This window comes from Nannospalax galili, unplaced genomic scaffold (genome assembly GCF_000622305.1).
Source record: "Nannospalax galili isolate Female #2095 unplaced genomic scaffold, S.galili_v1.0 scaffold8, whole genome shotgun sequence".
In the NCBI taxonomy this organism is placed as follows: domain Eukaryota; kingdom Metazoa; phylum Chordata; class Mammalia; order Rodentia; family Spalacidae; genus Nannospalax; species Nannospalax galili.
Window position 1 is genome coordinate 1296722 of NW_008358318.1, and position 14158 is coordinate 1310879.

The window sequence follows — 14158 nt, forward strand, 5'->3', positions numbered from 1 at the left end:
TAATTGATGCTGGTTAGCTGGGGCTGAAAAATCAGCTGTAAGTAACAAGAGAGCAGCATCACTGTGGTGAAATCTTCTGGGAGGTATTTCCTCAGGATCAGCACACAGAAGGGACCCGAACCTCTGTCTCTAGCTGGAAGCAGGACTAGAGTCTCCTGCATGGTTCTGGTGTTGAAAGTGTGAAGGGGTCACAGAGAGCAGCTGAGGCTTGGCACTCTGAGAGGCCAGGAAAGGCCATAGGTGAAAGTGCAGCTTCAGTTGCAGTGAAGATCCCAGGATTGAAGGGGTCTAGAGAATCTGAGGCATTGCACCCCGAGAGGCCAGAAGAGGCCATTGGTGAGGGTGCAGCCTCAGTTTCAGTGGAGACCCCAGCTTTTTGGAGATGCCAGGACTGTGAGACAACCACCAAGGGCAGTGGCAGGTTTGGAATGGAGCTGGCCTGGGTCTGCTAGATGAGCTGTGTGTGCTGTGGACATCAGAGTCAGAGAAGTGGAGCTGCCAGAACCCTTTGGAGCCCAGAAGATCGTGAGTGAATCCCGGATGTCCAACCTTGAGCTACTTTACTGGACTTCGGTTTTGCTTAGGTATGCCCAATTCTTCCCTTTGAAATAAGACAGTACTTGTTTTGGATTTTACAGAAACCCATCCACAGTTAAGAGACTTTTAAAAGAGACTATGGACTTTTAAGTGTTTGGATGTTTTTAAGGACTGTGGGGTTTTAAAGGTTGTACTGACTTATGTTGTAGTATTAATGTTAATATATCTTGGGGACAAGAATTGGAAAGCTTATGGTTTAATAGTGATATGTTTGTGTGTCAAGTTGACAAGGGGTCAGTTGTGCTGGATATCTTTAGTGTCAACTTGACACACCTGGGATGAGGGAGCCTCAATTGGGGAATCATGTCTGTGGTGCAGCCTCTTGATCACTGAATGATGTGGGGGGGCCCAGCCCACTGTGTGGGAGGGCCTAGCCCACTCTGGGTGGTGCCATCCCTGGACAGGTGGGCCTGTGTTACATAAGAAAGCAGGCTGAGCGGGGCCAGGGCAGCAAGCCAGTAAGCAGCAGCATTCCTCCATGGCCTGTGCTTCTGCTACTGCCTCCAGATTCCTGCCCTGAGTTCCAGCCTTGGGCTCCCTGATGACCTGGGAGATAGATGTAAGCTGAGATAACCCTTTCCTCCTCATGTTGGTATTGGGCAGAGTATTTTGTCACAGCAATGGATAAACAGGCTAGGACACTCCCTGTATGCAACTCCTTTTAAAGAAAAAGATTGAAACTTAAGGCTATGTAAGATTTGTTTCTAAACTGCACAGTGTCTTTTTTTTGTATAGTTAACACACCACCGAATGCGAATGTGTCTTTAGATAGCCCTGTCCTGGTGGTATTTTCAATAGCCACTGACCTTGCCTGGTACAGTGTGGGGTTGTAAACCTGCATGGAACTTTAAAGCAGGGTCTTGGTGCACAGCACACATTAGTTATATGTGGGGACGGTAGTTTTTTTCATCTTCAGTTGTCTCTGATGCAGCTTATACGAAAATAATTGTTCTGTTAACTGAATACCACTCTGTAATTGCAAAAAAAAAAATTGCAGCTGTTTTGTTGACATTCTGAATGCTTCTAAGTAAATACAGTTTTTTTATTATAAAAAGGTAGACATTCACATTTATAAAGAGCTATCATTTTCTGTGCTTACTATGTAAGGTTTTTCTACAACAACTGAAGATTAGTTCACTGGAGGTATAGATTCTAGTTCTTTAACACCAGCTGTGTGGACTTTATTTTATTACGAGACAGAATCTCATGTAGCCCAGGCTGGCCTCCAAGTTATTATATAGTGGAAGGTGACCTTGAACTTTTGATTCTTGTCTCCACCTCCCAAGTCCTGGGATTACAGGCGTGTGCCACCATGCTTGGTTTATGTGGTGCTGGTGATTGACCCCAGGGCTTCCTGTATAGGCAAACATTCCACCAACTGAGCTACATCCTGAGCCCAGTACTATGGGTTTGAATAGGACCTTTTTTATTTACCGCTCATACTGATTTTTTTTTTTTCTTGTGGTGCTGGAATTAAACTCAGAGCAGTGTACATGGTAGGCAATCATTCTAATGATCTGTACTTCTGGCCTCAGATAGTTTTGTAATTGAAAAGTTAGTGTGTTTTTAATTAGGAATCTACTTGGATGATACTTTTATTAATAAATAGAGATATGGATCAATTTCAGTCTCTCTCTCTCTCTCTCTCTCTCTCTCTCTCTCTCTCATATTTTTGAAACAGGGTCTTCCTATAGCCCCAGCTGGCCTGGAACTCACTAGGTAGACCAGGCTTGGCTCTGCCTCTGCCTCCTGAGCCTCCCTGAGTGCTGGGATTAAAGGCGTGCACCACCATGCCTGACAAGATGTGACTTCTCTTAATAAACCTTTTGATTTTTAAAAAATGGGTATTTTTATTGAGGTATAATTTGCACACCATAAAATCATCATTTCAGGGCTGGGACTGTGGCTTGCTTCGTATTTATGAGGCCATGGGGTCAGTCCCCCTTACTTGTTCCCCCATCCACTTCAAAGTGTATAGTACAGTGGTTTTTAGTAGTTTGCAAGGTTCTATAGTCTTCATCTTGAACTGATTCTAGAACATTTTCATCATTAAGGAAAATAGCTGTCTGCAGTTGCTCTTTACCCTCTTCCTCATAATCCTAATTCTTTTTCTTTTTCTTTTTCTTTTTTTTTTTTTCAACTGGTTTACTTTTGTCTTGCAGAATCCAAGAAAACAGGGTCCTGAAACTCAAGGCAGTACAGCAGAACTCATTACAGGACTTGTCCAACTGGTCCCTCAGTCACACATGCCAGAGATTGCTCAGGAAGCAATGGAGGTAAGGGGAAGCTAAGTCTAGGCTCTTGAAGGAAAGATTGAAACTATGGATTCTTTTTCTAGGTACTTAATTATCTAAAAAAATTTGTACTTTCTTGATGTTCTTTTGGATACATGGTTTCAATAAATAATGGATGTCTGTTCTCGAAATGACATGTTCCTGTTTATATGCTGCTTTACCACCTACATGGGTAAAAAAGACATTTATTTGCTTTATATTGTAGATAGCAACAAAACCAGTTATTTTTTTAACTCTCTCTCTTCCCCCCGCCCCGTGTGTGTGTGTGTGTGTGTGTGTGTGTGTGTGTGTGTGTGTGTGTGTGTGAGACTGAGTCAGAGAGACAACTTTGTGGAGTTGGTTCCCTCTTTCCACTTTTATGTGAGTTCTAGGAATTGAAACCGGGTCACTAAGCTTGCATAGCAAGTACCTTTTCCAGCTGAGCCATCTATCTAACCCCTACAAATTCTGTTTTTTAAAAAAGATCTCACTGTGTTGTCCAGGCTAGTTTCCCAAATCTTGAGCCTAACAGTCCTCCTGGTTCAGCCCTCTGAGTAGTTGAGATTACAGTTGTGTGTCACAACAAGCCATGTTGTGCCTGGGTTACATTGTGTAAAAATTTTTGGAGGTTTATGGTTTCCTTTTTTTTTTAAAAAAATCTCTTGAACTTACTGGAGTCTGCGTATACGTGTGCATGTGTGTGTCTGTGTCTGTGCATGGGTGCACATGTAACAGCCTGTCTTTGGAGGTCAGAGGTCAACTTTGTGGAGTCCATCCTCCTCTTCCACTTTTACATGAGTTCTGGAGATTGAATTCAGGCTTACAGAATAAGCTCCTTTACCCATTGAGCCATCTCACCTAGCTTTTTGGTTTAAGATAAGGCTTCACTGTATAAGTCAGGCTGTCTTTGAAGTCTCAATATGCTTACTAAAAATTTTTTAAAATTTTCTTATAGTCGACTTTCTTGAATTTTTTTTATTTGTGTTGGGCATATATGTGTGGGGGGATATCTGTGTGTATCTAGTTCATGTGGGTATATGGGGAGGCTAGAGGAGGATAGTGGATGCCCTGCTGTACCACTCTTCTGCCTTATTCCTTGAAACATGGTCTCCCATTGAACCTAGAGGTAGACTAGCAGCCAGCAAGTCCCAGTGATCCTCTTGTTTTTGCTTCACACAATGCTAGGTTTACTGGTTTGCATGTAGCTGTGTCTAGCTTTTTTAAAAATATTTTTATTTTAATTTTATATGTATGAATGTTTTGTCTGTATGTATGTATGTGCACCTGTGTGTATAGTGCCCACGGAGGCCAGAAGAGGGAATTGGAGCCTCTGGAACTGGAGTTGCTCACAGTTGTTAGCTACTATGTGGGTTCTGGGAACCAAATCTGGATCTTCTGCAAGAGTAGCCCGTGCTCTTAACCACTGAGCCATCTCTTCTCCCTGACCACCCCCATCCCCTGTTTTTTAGACAGGATCTCCCTGTAACCCAAGCTGGCCTGGAATTTGCTATATAGATCAAGTTAGCTTCGATCTCACAGAGATCGTCCTGCCTTTCCTTCTTGAGTGCTGGGATTAAAGACATGTGCCACCACACCTGGCCCTATGTCTAGCTATTTAATGTAGGTGCTGGGGATTTGAACTCAGGTCCTCATGTTTTCATAGCTAACACTCCTACCCATGGAGCCATCTCCCAGTACCTGAGTTTTTTAATGTCTTCATCTTAAGATTCAGACAACTCACATACCATAAATGTCATCATTTGAAAGTGTATATTTCAGTGACTTTAGTATAACCATGTTAATTGTGCAGTTGTCGCCACTAACACCCAAACATTTTTATCACCCTAAAAAGAAGTCTCCCTTTGTTCCACTGTCCTCCTCCTTCCCTTGTTACCTATCTCTAGGTTAGTTAGTTACCTATGTTAGTCTGTTACCTATCTCTCTGGATTTGCTGATTTTTAGCCATTTTATGTAAATGGAGGTGTATGTTACCTTTTACATTTGGTTACTTAAGATTTTTCAAGGTTTATTCATATTGTTGCATGAATCAGTACTGTATCCCATTTTACTGCCAAATACTTGATTGTGTGGATATTGATTTTGTTCATCTATTCATCAATTGATAGACTTTTGGGGTCTGCTTATATTTGAGCCTACTATAAATAATGCTGCTGAAGCGACTGCATTATTTTTCATTTCTACTAGCAATGAATGAGTGGTACTTCTGCATCCTTGCTGATATTTATTATCTGTTTTTAATTATTGTGTGAACAAAGTTGACTTTTTTTAGCGGGGGAGGTCTTCTTGAGACAGGGTCTCCCTGTAGCCCCAGCTGTCCTGGAACTTACTATGTAGACCAGGCTGGCCTTGAATTCACAGAGATCTGCCTGCCTCTGCCTCCAGAGTGCTGGGATTAACGGCATGCGCCACCACACCCGGCCCTTTTTTCGGTCTTTTTGAGACAGGGTCTCTCTGTAGCTCCAGCTGTCCTGGAACTCACTATGTAGACCAGGCTGGGCTTGAACTCACAGAGATCTACCTACCTCTGCCTCCAGAGTGCTGGGATTAAAAGGGGTGTGCCACCATGCCTGGCTTACATTTTCAATTTAAGTAAAATTAGTACAGTTTCCATATGATACAATTTAAAATATTTCTATTCACTCCCAAAAGTTCCCATTTTGCACTTAATACTCCGCCTCTGGTTCTACACAATCATTGGTCTGGTTTTGTCACTATGTTGTAGAAAGTTGAAATTCATGAGTAGAATTCAGTGAATGCCACCTTATTATAATTTTTTTACTGAGGAAGTGGGTTTTTTTTAGATTCATGTGTGTTGTTGCATATGTGTTAGCTCCTTTTTGCTGATTGTTAATGATATTCCATTGATTGTTCATAGATAAACACATCCATTGTTGCTGTAATTTAATCTTGTACTCCTTTGCCATTCCTGTCTCTTCTTGCCCTTGTCTGCCCTTGCCTCCTTTGTAACCTCTGATCTGCTTTCTGTTACTGCAGATTAGTTTGTATTTTATATAAATGAAATCACAGTTTACATTTTGTTTATATTTTTGATTCAGCATAATTGCTGTAGCTGTATTATTTTGTATATTGTTTTATTTTTAGTGTCCTACTATATGAGTATGACACAGTTTGTTTCTCTGTTGATGGACATTTATGTTTCTGCTTTTGGCTCTTAAAATACCAAAAATACAGCTCTGAATTATCCTCTGTACTATTTAGTAATAAGAATAGACATGGTGGATTGGAGACATGATCTAGCAAAAGAGTGCTTGCTACCCTTTCAGAAGATTAGAGTTTAGTTCCTAGTACCTTTTGCAGCTACCAACTGTCTGTAACTCCATGGGATCTGATACCTTCCTTTGGCCTCCACAGGCATCCATGACACTGGTGCCCTTACACATATCCAGGCAATACACTCATACACATAAAATAAAAATAACGACTAATTTTTTTTTTTTAAATCTTTCTGAGACAGGGTCTCCCTGTAGCTCCAGCTGTCCTGGAACTCACTATGTAGACCAGGCTGGCCTTGAACTCACAGAGATCCGCCTGCCTCTGCCTCTCGAGTGCTGGAACTAAAGGCGTGCACCTGGCTGAATAAAATATTTTTAAAAAGAAATATAGCTTCTAGCTGGGTGTGGTGGCTCATGCTTTTAATTCCAGCACTCAAAGGGCAGAGGGAAGTGGATCTCTGTGAGACTGAGGTCAGCCTGATCTGCATAGTGAGTTCCAGGTCAGTGGGGGCTAGAGGGAAACCTTGTCTCAAAAAGACAAAAAAAAAGAAAGAAATATAGCTTCTTCTAGATGCAGTGGTGCATGCCTTAATTTCTGGGACTTGGCAGGGGGAGCAAGGGTAGGCAGATCTCTGAGTCTGAAGCTGACCTGGTCTACATACTTGAATGCAACTTCTAGGAACATTTATATACAATTCTAAGATGTGAACAGATGTTTTCATTTCCCTTGGGTAAATTCCAGCCAATGCAGAAATCTTACCATGTGGTCTTCACAAGGGACATAGCTTGGATATAAGACACTGGAAGATAGTACAAAGATAAACAGTGTGACATATAAACACTAACCTCAGAAGCCTAGTATAGTAGAGTTTAAAGATGGATTTTATTTTTATTTAAATGTGTGTGTGTCTGTTAAAGCTAAATAGGACCTAACAGTTCACTCCTAGATATAGAACCAATAGAAATGAATTTATCTGTTTACTAAAATATACAAGGCTGTCAGTAATATAATTTGTTTTATCTGTTCTAAACTAGAACCCATTTAAATGTATCAATAGAATAGATAAATAATTTTTGTTATTTCATTCTATTGAATTCTATGTAATAATGAAAAAAAAAAGAGCTACTGATGATTGCTAAAACTGGATGAATCTCACAGTCATAATACTGAATGAAAATAATCCCAGCACTGGGGAGGCAGAGGCAGGCACACCTCTGTGAGTTCTAGGCCAGGCTGGTCTACATAGTGAGTTCCAGGCCAGCTAGGGCTACAGGGAGACCCTGTCTCAAAAAGACAAAAAAAGAAAAGAAAAGAAAGAAAGATCTGGGGGCTGGAGAGATGATGGCTCAGAGGCTAAGAACACTGAATGTTCTTACAGAAGACCTGGGTTCAAATCACAGCACCCACATGGCAGCTAACAACTATCCATAACTCCAGTTCCAGGGGATCCAATGCCCTCTTCTGACCTCTGTGGGTAGTGCACAGCAGAGGTGCACTTACATACAGGCAGACAATAGACATAAAATCAAAACAATTTTTTTTTTAAAGACGTGTGTAGGGCTGGGCGTGGTGGCGCATGCCTTTAATCCCACTCGGGAGGCAGAGGCAAGCGGATCTCTGTGAGTTCAAGGCCAGCCTGGTCTACATAGTGACTTCCAGGACAGCTGGGGCTACAGGGAGACCCTGTCTCAAAAAGACCAAAAAAAAGAAGAAAATAACCAGACACAAGCAAAACATGCTGTTGGCTCCCTTTATGTAATAAAAGTTTAAAATCAAGCAAAATAGCAAAATAATCGATGGCACTGGAAATCACAATGACTACTACACAGAGCTAGTGACTGGGAGGCAAGGTGTGAAAGGTGTCTGCATGGCAGTGTTGTGCCAGGTAATTCAGGTTCATAGATTAAAAGCTTCATTGAGCTATAAGCTCCAGACTTGCTCGACTACTCATACCCTGTGTGCTTCAGGGTAGAAGTATTTGAAACCTTTAAGAAAACTTTTAACAACCATTGTGTACTCATGTGCTTGTGTGTGCACTGCCCTGCCTCCTAGAAATTGCTACATTCCCTGCATTCTTTTTGGAAGAATCTGTTCAAATATTTTGATTGTTTTCATCCAGGTGGTTCTTATGTGGGGTTTTTGTTTTGTTTTGTTTTTTTGCCTTCTGTATATATCTCAAAAGGAAAAAGCTATCTACATAGATACTTATTCCTCTTATTTATAATAGGAGAATATTAGTAGAAATTTAATTATTCACTAATAAGAGAATGGGTTAATATTTAACAAGAATGGTATTTCATGTTGGTGGACTGTTAAACGTCCATTGAAATCTATGGGAATCAGTAATATTTGAAAATATTTAGAAAATATCAGATGAGCAGACCATTTACAGCTTTCTTGAAATATGTTGCCATATACTGACTGCATAATGATATTTTTATCAATAACAGATCACAAATAGGATGGTGTTTCCCATCAGATTTTATCGTCTAATGACACCATAGCCACCTTAGTTGATGTCAGGATGCTCTGTGATGTTGGCATAGTGACAGTCACCCATGAGGCACTTCTTAGGCAGTATCCCAATCAAGTGACACATGGCTGTATGGAAAATTAAAGCAGAAGAGGACACGACAAGGACTATAATCACATTGAAATGGAAAAAAGGCTAATTTTCTTTCATATTAAGCAAAAAATCTTATTAAAAATATAGACTGTGTCATTTGAAAAACATGAAGTGCCAGTAATTATACCAAGTGTTTGTACAGTAATGATAAAACTGAATTTTAATTTCTGTTGTCTTTCTTTGACATGGTAACTGTAAATTAAGTCATTCATTTATTCCAAATAGCATCTCATTGAAGTTTTAATAATAGGGGGAGTTAAGAACCTCTAATGGGGTAAAAAGATGGCTAAGGGGTTAAGAGCACTGGCTGCTCTTGTAGAGGACCTGGGTTTGATATCCAGCACCCACATGGCAGCTAACAACTGTCTGGAACTCCAGTTCCAGGGGATCCAACACCCTCTTCTGAACTCCATGGGCATTTCATGACACAGGTGTACTTACATGCATGCAGGCAATACACTCATGCACATAAAATAAAAAATAATAAAATAAAAACAAAACAAAAGAAACCACTGCCTGAAAAAATGAACAAAGATCAGCAGAATTTGTCAGCTACTAGGAAACATTGTGGAATTAGAGTTAAGCTTGAGTAGGTTGGAAGGAGGATGTTTTTCTTTCATACCTTTGATTTTAATTTATGATATAGCATATTTATTTAGTAGTTATATATTTAAAATGAATAATTTAACTCCTGTTAATACTCTTGAAATAGTTTTAAATGAATAAGCTATTATAGAACCTGAAGTTGCTTTGTTTTCCCATCTGTCAATTTGAAGAAATTATTTTTTTTCTGTCAAAAATTTGTGATAAGCAGATTTATTTCTACTTAGTGTTTCATTATGTGTGTCATTATGCAAGTTAATTTTGCTGTGTATGTTAATTTTGGAGGAGCCCTTCTTACTTGGGAATGAACTTTTTTCCTTAGAATTCTTTATTATTAAATGAATTAATTTTATTTCTTTTGTTTGTTTTTGAGACAGGGTCTCCCTGTAGCCTCAGCTGGCCTGAAGCTTACAATGTAGACCAGGCTGGCCTTGATCTCACAGAGATCTTTCTGCCTTTGCCTCCTGAGTGCTCGGACTAAAAGCATTTGCTACCACACACGGCTGTTGTTTATTTCTTAAAGCAGTTTTTATATATTACTCCAAATTCATTCACAGCTTTCTGTGTGGATGTCACATAGAGTAAAATTGATAGGAATGACATGATTTCATTCTGGGTCTGCTGTGCTCTAGAGAATTATTTCCCAAGGTTGTTCTCAAAAAGTTTGTTTTCAGGGGCTGGAGATAAGGCTCAGTGGTTAAGAGTGTTGCTCTTCCAGAAGACCCGAGTTCGATTCCTAACACCAGCATTGGGTGGTTCACAGCAGACTGGACTCCAGCACTGCACTCACATGTACAAACCCACATACATACACACACATAACATGGTTAGAAAATAGTAATGAGAAGACAAAATATTTTTAAAGTTTGTTTTTATCTCAGTGCCATAATTACACAACACAGATGTACTCCAGTGTTATTTTTTTCTAAACTTTTTTCAATGAATTTTCTCTCTTTTAAATTTCAGGCTTTGCTGGTTCTTCATCAGTTAGATAGCATTGATTTGTGGAATCCTGATGCTCCTGTAGAAACATTTTGGGAGATTAGGTATATGTACCTCAAATTTTTAATTCAGTTTAAAATTTTAATTTTGTCTTTAATTGAAATATTAGTTTTATAATATTTATCTCATAAAATTTATTCATTTATATATAGAAATTTTATAATTTTGTATTTCATTTGAATTATTATTAGAATGTTTTAGATGTAAGACTATCACAACAATATAGAAAATAAAATTTAAAAATCATGCTAATTGCCAGGCGCGATGCACACCTTTAGTTCCAGCACTCGAGAGGTACAGGCAGGCAGATTTCTCTGAGTTCAAGGCCAGCCTGTTCTACAAAGCAAGTTCCAGGCCTTATAATTTTGTATTTCATTTGAATTATTATTAGAATGTTTTAGATGTAAGACTATCACAACAATATAGAAAATAAAATTTAAAAATCATGCTAATTGCCAGGCGCGATGCACACCTTTAGTTCCAGCACTCGAGAGGTACAGGCAGGCAGATTTCTCTGAGTTCAAGGCCAGCCTGTTCTACAAAGCAAGTTCCAGGCCAACTGGTGCTATGGGGAGACCCTGTCTCAAAAAGACCAAAAAAAGTACTAATTTTTTATCACCCTGCTGCAAGTTCTGCTGTTCAGTGTATTATCTTCTGATTCATACTTCTATGTAGTTACAACGGTGTTTTTAATAAACTTTTATAGTTACAAGCCTAAAGTGTTAACATTTTGTAACTTAGCTTTTAGTTTTAAAACTGAGATTTTTCTAGGCTTGAGTATTGCTCAGTGGTACAGCATATGACTAGCATGCATCAGAACGTGGGTTCAAATCCTAGCACTGAGAAGCAGGGGGACTATGGTATGCCATCAATCTTCTGTAAATATGAGTGCTTTTAATTATTAAGTTAAAAAGGATATATATTTACAAGACAAAAATGCATATATATACAGGCCAGGCATAGTGGCTCATGCCTTTAATCCTAGCACTTGGGAGGCAGAGGCAGTTCCAGGCCAGCCAGGGCTACATAGTGTCTCAAAATAACAACAACAAAACACACACACACACAGAATTCCACTGTATATTTTCTGAGGTTAAATAAATGATTATCATTAACATGAAAGGACCACATTGAGAATAATTTAAATGTGTAAACCTCAAGTTTACACATGGGTGTAGGCATGGCTATGCTAAATCACCTAGCAGCTAAGTTAAATCCTAAACTTTTAGTAATGATATAATCATTGGATCCATAAGTAATTAAAAATTTTTAGTTGCTACATTATAAAAGAAGCAGATAAGTTTAATTTTAATAGTACCTTTTAACTTTCTATATATATTATTTCAACATACGAATTGTTAATGAGTTATTTTATGTTTGTTTTCATAAAGTCTTTAAATTTTTTAGTGTGTCTAACAAAGTACATCTCAATTTGAACATGCCTCATTTAAAGTGCTCGATTTAAAGTGCTCAAGTAGCTACATGTGCATAGTTGGTGCCTGTCATATTAGACGGTCAGTAAACATGTTCTCTAACGTGCTAGAAATAGGTCAGGCTTCCCAGGTCATTCTGTTTGTCATAAATACTCACTTTTACTTTTGGTGCAAGAATGAAGCCATAGATCACTTGGGAATGAATAGGCATGGCTGTATTTTACTAAAACTTTATTTATAAAAGCTGGTATGGCTGCCATAGAGCCTGTAAGCAGTGGTTTGCAGACCTGACTCAAGACTAGAGTACTTTGTTTGCATACATACAGTCTCTTCTGTACATGTGATTTATGGTTTCTTCTTATGCCCACTGCCAGGATGGAATTCTGAGATAAAATTTAGAGAGTAGGGTACTTACAAGTACTTGCTTTTAAAATATAACCTATATACTTACTTTGATTTTGGTGCTGTTACCATTTGGTTAAAACCCACCAATAAGGAAAATTCTCTAAATTTATATCCATTATGAAAGAATGCCATTCTTATGTATAATTATATCTGTATGAGGTTCTTGATGATTTTGTAACAATGACCTTTATGTTACTACAGTTCACAAATGCTCTTTTACATCTGTAAGAAATTAACTAGCCATCAAATGCTTAGTAGCACTGAAATACTCAAGTGGTTACGGGAAATTCTGATCTGCAGGAATAAATTTCTTCTTAAAAATAAGGTAAGTGCAATGATATTTCTTAAATTGGAAAAATATTTTGAATAGTAATGGGACAAATTAAGGAATTTTTTGCTAGCTAGATTAGATCCTATTTCAGTTCCTTCCTCAGTGAGGTCTTAAGGGAAATACAAATGCAGAAGACAAGGCCTGGCAGTTCAGTATTTAATATTCTAAGGCTTTGGCTATATAATCTGAATGTTGATAATTCTGGATTAATTAAACAGGGCTCTGGGGCAGACCTATGAACAGGGGAGGCCTCACAGTAGGTCAAAGAACATGCTTTTTCTTTATTTTTAAGTGCATACATAGAAACTGGATCTCAGCTAGGCTAGTCCAGGGAATAATTTTCTTTTGAAAAGCTAAAGACAAGAGGTTCCCAATCTAGGTTTATTTTGTATGCTTCTCATAAAGATTTCATCTTTTACCTGGGTATGGTGGCATATCACCTATAATTTTAGTACTGTGTAGACCAGGCAGGAGGATAGTGAATTTGAGACTAGCCTGGGCTATATAGTGGATTCCAGTCCTGCCAGGGTTACGTTTTAAGACCTTGTTTCAAATGAGGACAGTGGATATAGCTCAATAGTAGAGCACCCCAACATTGTTGGTCTGGGAGATGATTTCATCTTTCAAAAAGATCAGGAGTCTTTTTGCTTTTGGAATTAGTTTCTGATCCTGAACTATTAGAACATGGTGACGTTGTGGGGAGTAGGAAAGAGCCCCATGTTTCTTTTTAAAAGTTTTTAATTATGTCATAGTTTTTTGTTTTTTTTTTTAAATTTTATGTGTATGAGTGTATCTCCTGTATGTATGTGAGTGCACCCGTGTCGTGCAGTGCTGCAGAGGTCAGAAGAAGGCTTCGGATTCCCCTGGAGCTGGAGTTAAGGATGGTTCATAGCCGCCTTGTGGGTGCTGGGAATTGAACCCGGGTCCTCTGCAAGAGCAGTCAGTGCTCTTAATCGCTGAGCCATCTCTCCAGCCCCATGTCATAGTTTAAAGAATACTTGATTTAATGAGGTTTTTTTTTTTTTTTTTTTTCATCCAGTCCTAAAAGTCACAGCTTTGAGAAATCCTTTTGTTTTTGTATAGGACTCCTATATTAAACCTCGCTAGCCCATGACTCAGGGACCATTGTGGAAGAGGGGTCAAAGAGATTGTAAGAGCCAGGGTTGGTGCATGAACTTAAAGAAACAGAGGCCTTCAGGCCTCTGGGGACTTGCTCATATGAACTTGCAGCAATGGTGACAGCATGCACAAGACCCATACTGATTCAATCAGACAAAAAAAAAAAAACAGCATAGAACTGGGGACATGGGCAGCAGGCCCCAACCTTAGCTAAGGAACTATTGGCAATGGGTTACTGCTGGGTAAGGGAGAGTTGAGTTCCTTTAAGGGAGTGACTGGATAGACTGACTAGACTCCAGTGGATGAACTTGCACCAAGGGACATCTGGGCACAAATACTTAAATGTTTGACTGGATAGGCTTAACATATATGACAGAATGTATGAAATCTGGTGATGGGGGTTAGGGTGCAGATAGGGGAGTCTAAATATGATTAAGATGTTTGAAATGCACAAAAATTCAAACAAATATATTGAAAAAAGAAAAAAGACAACTTCAGTGGAAGGACAGCTACA

The 14158-nt window shown here is 39.0% G+C and overlaps 1 protein-coding gene across 6 annotated transcripts in view; it reads left to right on the top strand.

Moving 5' to 3' along the window:
• Nf1 (neurofibromin 1) overlaps positions 1-14158 on the top strand; it is a 314026-nt gene that overhangs the window by 104686 nt on the left and 195182 nt on the right. For all 6 annotated transcript variants that reach the window (XM_029557899.1, XM_029557898.1, XM_029557900.1 and 3 more), the window contains exons 14-16: positions 2760-2873; positions 10321-10400; positions 12396-12519. In XM_029557899.1, coding sequence (XP_029413759.1) covers positions 2760-2873; positions 10321-10400; positions 12396-12519 — 318 coding nt within the window. The remainder of the gene's footprint in view (positions 1-2759; positions 2874-10320; positions 10401-12395; positions 12520-14158) is intronic.